Consider the following 7,899-nt stretch of genomic DNA (forward strand, 5'->3'; position numbering starts at 1 on the left):
CTGCAAAATCGCTGGAGTGGTGAGCGCCCTTAATCCACTTTTGATGAAATTTATCGAAATTTTCATTGAAATTTTCCTTAAGGGGTTACACCACTTTGAAATTTTCAAAAAAATTGTTACGCGTTTATTTGACGCGTTTATACTTTAAACGCGTTTTTCTTAAAACTGCATTTTAAAAATCGGTGGGCACTCTACCTCCGCCAATTTTCAATCAATCGTCTTGATTCTTTTTTTATTTTACTAGGAATAGTTTGGGAAACCCTCGAGTAGACAATTGTGACGCCAGGGTGACATCCGGACCTGCTGAAGGTCCTCCAGGTGATACGAAACCCGTTAAATAAATTGCAGGCACCTCCAATAGTAACATTAGAAAAAGAATAAAGTACTTTTAACAAAAGGCAAAAAATAAGCATTTTCTCGGAAATAAGTGAAAACGATTTCCTTCTTTATCGAGAATCGATTGCCCCTGATTTCATGACAAGCAACAATGCGATTCGGTAACAAGGGACATTCGATCGTAAAATGTTGAAAGTATATCGATGATTTGCAACGATTTCTCACGATTTCCACGTGACTTCGAGCATTAAGATGATATGAAAGGCGCTGAGAAGTTTAATTGCCGTCGATAAATTAAAATTCATATATCTACTTTTTGGGGGTAACGTCATTTTGAATACTCAAGTGGTAATATTAGCTGGCGCGTCGCGTTACCGACATTTATATGTATACTGAAATCTTTTACCGTCCACGTTGATAATCATACGAAATGAAACGTTTCATATGCCATTCTAGTAAAGTAATGATAAAGAGATTGACGTAAAACTGTCGAAATCCCGTAAATTCATCATTCTAGCGACTATTTAAGACCAACGTCGCCATCTGTGGCGTTTAGTTGCAACTAAATTTTTGCTCTGAAAATCTGTGTTAGCCCAAGAGAAACCAGCATTCTCTTGCAATCGTTGGTGAAAGTACTTTCCTTATTTTCCAATCTGATTCTATAATATCCTATTTCTACGGTATTCTAAATTGTTCGAGGTACGTCCTGAAACTCGTCATTTTCGATTCTAAACGAAATGAAGCGATCCATGTGTCATTTCGGTAAAGTAATGATAAAGAGATCGATGTAAGACTGTCGAAATCCCGAGATTTCATTATTCTAACGACTGTTTAGGACCAACGTCGCCATCTGTGGCGTTTAGCTGCAACTAAATTTTTGCTCTGAAAACCCGTGTTAGCCCAAGGCAAGCCAGCATTCTCTTGCAATCGTTGGTGAAAGTACTTTCCTTATTTTCCAATCTTATTCTATAATATCCTATTTTTACGGTATTCTAAATTGTTCGAGGTACGTCCTGAAACTCGTCATTTTCGATTCTAAACGAAATGAAGCGATCCTAGTGTCGTTTCGGTAAAGTAATGATAAAGAGATCGATGTAAGACTGTCGAAATCCCGAGATTTCATTATTCTAACGACTGTTTAGGACCAACGTCGCCATCTGTGGCGTTTAGCTGCAACTAAATTTTTGCTCTGAAAACCCGTGTTAGCCCAAGGCAAGCCAGCATTCTCTTGCAATCGTTGGTGAAAGTACTTTCCTTATTTTCCAATCTTATTCTATAATATCCTATTTTTACGGTATTCTAAATTGTTCGAGGTACGTCCTGAAACTCGTCATTTTCGATTCTAAACGAAATGAAGCGATCCTAGTGTCGTTTCGGTAAAGTAATGATAAAGAGATCGATGTAAGACTGTCGAAATCCCGAGATTTCATTATTCTAACGACTGTTTAGGACCAACGTCGCCATCTGTGGCGTTTAGTTGCAACTAAATTTTTGCTCTAAAAACACGCGTTAGCCACCGGACAAGTCAGCACTCACTTGCAATGGTTGGAGAAAGTATTTTCCATATTTTCCAATCTGATTCTATAATATTCCATTTCTACGGTATTCTAAATTGTTCGAGTTAGGTCCTGAAACTCTTCATTTTTTACTCTAAGCCTTTAAGACGCGTAAAACATCGAAAACGTGCCCGGACCACGCCATGTTAGTTCCCGTCCATGATAAATAAATAAATGTTGTATGAAAAATGAAATTTCACGAGTGTCAGGACCTACTTTAAGGTCTCCACATTCACGTGGTAAAATTTGTAACGAATCGGTACACCCAATTCGGAGAATATTTACATGAACAATTTGACTTCTCAGATGTAAATAGGCTGACTTTCATATCATCTGAAATCCATAATTTCCTAAGTGGATGATTTCCTCTCGGTAGCAATTTTTACTAGCCCAAAATTGATTATTCTAGTCATGTAATTCTTATAGTGGGTTTGGCATCACCTGCAATCGACGTGCAGCCACAGGTGTTGTTTCCTAGAAAAAGTAGAGAAATCTGAGGAAGAGGCGACTTTTTAAGAATCGGATAAAAATTACGCTTGATATCTCGATGTGTGGTGACTGAATGAAATTAACCCTTTGCGTTCGATGCCGCTATAGTGGCGGCCCTAGTAGCATAGAATAATTTCTAAATATTTCTTTGTAATCTTTGCTAAATATCTCAAGCGAAAGATTTTTTAAGATTTCTNATTATACTACTATTAAACAAAAAAATGCTTTTTTTGTATTTTTATTATTTACAAAAATGGCGGCTTGAAAGGCGATTTACCGGAGCACTGCGAAAATCGATGATCGTGCGGTGGGCACGATAATTCAGTCCAGGTTTAAGTTAGAACAATAAACGAAAAGGAATTAGTTTCTGTAGCCCAAAAACTAGCGAAATACGTAGCCGTTTTCAAAAATATGCATTTTCCACAAAATGGCATCGATTTGAAAGGAAAGATACGTATGTTGCCCTAAATTTCGTTAATTAATGTTGCATAAATAATGCGAATATCAATACATTGAAAAAACCATACGTATTTCTCTAGATAAACATATGACGAATAAAATAAAAAAAGAGTCAAGACGATTGATTGAAAATTGGCGGAGCTAGAGACCCACCGATTTGTAAAATGCAGTTTTAAGAAAAACGCGTTTACACCTATACACCTGCCCACCGCACGATCACCGATTTTCGCAGTGAGCGAGTTTAATAGTAGTACAATACCTTACTGTACTTTAATTAGGATAGAAACGTTTTAACTCTTAAAAAAAAATTCTTGAAAAAACCGAAATTTTTGGGTGCGTCAAAGTGGTGTAACCCCTTAATATCTCCTTAAAATCAGTAAAAAAAAAAGAGGAGGAAAATAATGCAATTGACCAATTTCTCGCTTCTCGCTTTCCGCTTCCCGTGGCTGCGCTTTTTTCCCCGGCACTCGCCGGACACTTCCGGAAACGGAGAGCGTGGTCGGTTCCTTCCGGTTCGCCCAGAACCCCGGAGAGTCGGGCCGGTCGGCGGAAGTGAGCATCCAGCAGCCAATGGACCACTTATCTCCCGGTTCCGGAAGCACGACCGACGTCTTCGCTTCGCAAACGTCCTACCGCAACCGCACGGGCTCGCGGCCGCTTCCGGAATGCGCCGAGCGTCCTGCCGACGAGCTGCTCACCCACAGCGAGTACCTTGTACAGGTGAGGAGCATACCCTACTTGCCCTACGTGGCCCACAAGCGACTGGTCACCATAGTGCACACCCCGGTGAGGGGCTGGTACCACTCGGGCACCCTGGAACCCATAAGAATTCACTCCAGGCTCAGACCGAGCGTCCTCGCCGCGGAGCTCACCAGGATACGCGACCTTCCGAGGCCCAGCAGCGTCTGCTACCTCGAGAAGTACCTTAACTCCAAGGACCACATCGTAAGTGCGGGAAGCCGTCTTCCCCTTGGAAGGAGTCCTGGCCGCCGCACAGTGGCGAAAATCACGGAAAAACTGGCCAAAAGCTCGAAAATTCAATTTGTATTTTGAAATTATTCGTCGTCAGATTAGGTAGAGTAATTTGGACATTTATTACCAAAAGAACGGAAGAATAATTGTTATGCCGCCGCACAGTGGCGAAGATTACGAAAAAAACTGGCCAAAAGCTCAAACCTTAAATTTGCAATTTGGAATTATTCATCGTCAGATTAGGTAGATGAGTAATTTGGACATTTATTGCCAAAATAACGGAAGAATAATTGTTATGCCGCCGTACGGTGGCAAAAATAACGAAAAAACTGGCCAAAAGCTCAAAAATTAAATTTCTGTTTTGGAATTATTCATCGCCAGATTAGGTAGAGGAGTAATTTGGACATTTATTGCCAAAACACTGGAAGCCTAATTGTTATGCCGTCGCGCAGTGGCGAAGATTACGAAAAAAACTGGCCAAAAGCTCAAACCTTAAATTTGCAATTTGGAATTATTCATCGTCAGATTAGGTAGAGGAGTAATTTAGACATTTATTGCCAAAAGAACGGAAGAATAATTGTTATGCCGCCGCACAGTGGCGAAAATGACAAAAAAACTGGCCAAAATCTCGAAAATTAATTTGCATTTTTAGCTAATCATAAATTTGTACTTTGGAATTATTCGTCGTTAGATTAGGTAGAGGAGTAATTTAGACATTTATTGCCAAAAGACCGGAAACTTAATTGTTATGCCGCCGCGCAGTGGCGAAGATTACGAAAAAAACTGGCCAAAAGCTCAAACCTTAAATTTGCAATTTGGAATTATTCATCGTCAGATTAGGTAGATGAGTAATTTGGACATTTATTGCCAAAATAACGGAAGAATAATTGTTATGCCGCCGTACGGTGGCAAAAATAACGAAAAAACTGGTCAAAATTTCAAAAATTAAATTTGTATTTTGGAATTATTAATCGTCAGAATAGGTATAGGTGTAATTGTTGGGGCATTTGGTGGACGCAAAAGAGAAACAATGGTCAGGAAAGAAGAAGAAAAAAGTTCTCTGTTACATAAATGTCAAAATCGGTCGAACCAGAGTAGCAAAAAACGCTTTTAGTCCGATATTTGCGTCCTTAGTAGATGAAAATTGCAATTAGGAATCACTCGTAAGGATCTCTGAGTTTATGATCCATACAAACGTAGAAAAAAAAGAAAAGATTTCTGGTAATGACTTTGTATACGTCTAATATATGTAAAGTGGCGTTCTTTTGGCTTGAAATACAGTGTGCAATAAGTGTGACAAAGGATACAATGTATACGTAAATAGACATTTGTATCCTGAGTGGATTTAGGGATCTCTCGTAGATCCAAGGGGTGATCATTCGGACATAAAAGTACGACAAAAGGATTACTCATTTTTTGGTTTACTTTGTATACATGTTGTTCTTTAGTAGCATCATTGTGGCTTAGGGTGCAATGACAAGTGCACCCTGAAATTAATTTAAAAGTAATTGATGCAGCTTCCAATTTTTCCACATGCATGAGTTTAAACCCTAGATAGACAAAGTGATGCAAAATTTGCATCAAATTTGCCTCATGAAAGATCATGAAATGAGTCATGAGGGTGTTGCTTACAAGTCCTGATTTGGAACTCATATCTGCAGGACACAATGACGAACCAAGATACTTGAATATGAAACAAAGTTAAGTACATGCAATGTCGCAATGTTTGTCCGCATATGTTCAGCTAAATTTATCTCAAGCATTGCTGATGAACAATTTCCGCATCCGTAGTTCATATTCGAGTTATGGCGCGATGAAAACAAAAACATGGAACAACGTAATGTTTAGCTCACATTTGTAGCATTAACTAATTTCATACAATGTTATAATTAATATTAAATTATCCATAAATTTTCAGCTCATAAATGTCGCTTATGGCATAACTGGCATATGACTCGATTATGCGGAAAATATATTGCTGCAACCATTTATGACAAATAGACCGGGAATTTTTATTCAAATTAATTGTATAATATGCGTACATATGTTGCAGACATTTCATGCGGCAAATGGCCTGCAAATTGTTTGTAATTGATTTCCCTCATCATATGATGATCATGAATTTCTATCTGGGACATTACCTTGAATTTGTTATTCCGATTATTATTACTTTTGGTATTTTCGTGCACGAGCGGGGATGCGTTAATTGGGATCAAAAAAATGAGGTATTAGTACGCGCAGGTATTTCAAGGCATTACATTTTTTGAAAAATAAAAAAGAAATCATTATAAAAATTGCACTAGGAGACCGTTTATCGATGCAATTAGCAGATGAAAATGAGGTATTGGTACGCGCAGGTATTTCAAGGTATTACATTTTTCGAAAAATAAAAAAGAAATCATTACTCAATTGCACTAGGAGGCCGTTTATCGATGCAATTGGCAGATATTGTGGCGGGGAAGGTATATAAGCTAGAGTAAAAAATAACCATTTCGAAATAAGGTGCGCAATACATAAATATTTGCCTATAGTACTTCGATGACGAAGCTCGTGAAATTCGTGCTAAAGCGGACTCTCTTCTGCGTCGCATCCACGTCTTCGTGCCCAGGCCTTCACCAAGGTAAGTTCATCTCACTTATATCCCCTAATTAGCCCAATTTCCGCCATTTAAGGTGAAGTGAAACACGTCGAGGATCTTGATCGACGTCGATAGAGAACATTTTTCTAAATCCCTACGTTGCCGACGTTCGTTTTTATATCGACAGCTGGGTCGAATTATGTTGGGTATTGTATCAAATGGCATACTCCACCTGTCGTTTTCGTACAATAATTATAAAGAAATCGAAGTAAAACTCCAGAAATCCTCTGGATTCATGCTTTCTGGAGCCCCAATTGACTGCAGAGGGACCCGGATTAAATTATATTAATTAAATTTTCACTCCGAGACGTCGTATTACCATCGTTTTGGCATAGAAGCGCATACAACACTTTTTTTTGCCTTTATCCCGTTTAAATGCACGTTTATCGATTACCAGACTGTTCTAAATTGTTGTACAATTGTCCTGGCCCTTTTGTTTCTCATATTAGCCTTCAATAATTGTATATCGATCGAAATATGAGAGCTCAACGCCATTTTGGTTCTGGTCTGGGCTGAGTTGAAACATTTTTTGGAAAAATCCAAATTTTGAATGTGTCAGGATAATTCTTAGATTATCAGGAGTGATGTGTCAAAGTTTCGGACAGTTTGGTCTAATACCCTTAAAAAGAAGTGTTGTATTCGTATCAACTGATTTGAAGGATGTTTCAATTCACCTTAACACATTCGCGACCGGGAAATTTTTTCCGTTTCAAATATCGAGTACCTGGGAAAATAATGAAATTCTGAAACTGGTTGCCGCAAACTTGTACAGTGTATCGTCATAGACATAAATTCACGTCAGCGGCAATCGGGAATCGAACTTGAAATGACGTGAATTCACGTCAGCGGCCGCGAATGTGTTAATTCCCCACATATTTTAATTACCATCAATACCATTAATTGTATCAATTACGTTTGGTACTATTTTCGATATTATAAAAAGCTCCTCTTACGTTTAACGCCGATCTTTTCTGCAAGAATTAAATCGTTTACCGCCTGTTCAGTGACTTCCTGGAGGAAATCGTCCCCGAGAGGATGCGAAGCGACGACTACGTCCGGCGTCTTCTGGGTGCCCGGAAGAACCTGAAGAAAAGCGACGTGGAGACCCCGTATTACTCCTCTCCGGAACAGCGACATCTCGGCGGCGGAAATCTCGCCTGCGTGAAATACGTCGCGGGTAAGCCGCAGCCTCGCAGAAAACCGTACATCACCGTCGCCGACCTGAGACCAGCCGACATCAAGAGCGACGTCAATCTCCTCAGCTATTACAGCAAGAATCGACAAGCGGCCGCCAATGCCTGTGAGTAGAGGAAAGCATCGATTTCCCGATCAAAGTAGACCAGGGTTTCCCAAACTTTTCCTGCAACGAAACACCTCGAATTTTTTCTTAATCTTCCTTAACGGCGTTCACCACCAAGTGGGGACGATGACTTCCACCGCTAGATGGCA

At 39.5% G+C, this 7,899-nt stretch overlaps 1 protein-coding gene across 1 annotated transcript; it reads left to right on the forward strand.

The window, feature by feature from the left end:
* The first annotated feature begins 3,314 nt into the window (after positions 1–3,314).
* LOC111674221 lies at positions 3,315–7,773 on the forward strand. The gene is made up of 3 exons (XM_023433686.1): positions 3,315–3,785; positions 6,344–6,432; positions 7,455–7,773. The coding sequence occupies exons 1-3, from the start codon at positions 3,411–3,413 to the stop codon at positions 7,756–7,758; spliced, it is 768 nt and encodes a 255-aa protein (XP_023289454.1). The 5' UTR covers positions 3,315–3,410; the 3' UTR covers positions 7,759–7,773.
* The last annotated feature ends 126 nt before the right edge of the window (positions 7,774–7,899 follow it).

This window comes from Orussus abietinus, unplaced genomic scaffold, assembly GCF_000612105.2.
Source record: "Orussus abietinus isolate OABI.00-Male unplaced genomic scaffold, Oabi_2.0 scaffold993, whole genome shotgun sequence".
Lineage (NCBI taxonomy): Eukaryota > Metazoa > Arthropoda > Insecta > Hymenoptera > Orussidae > Orussus > Orussus abietinus.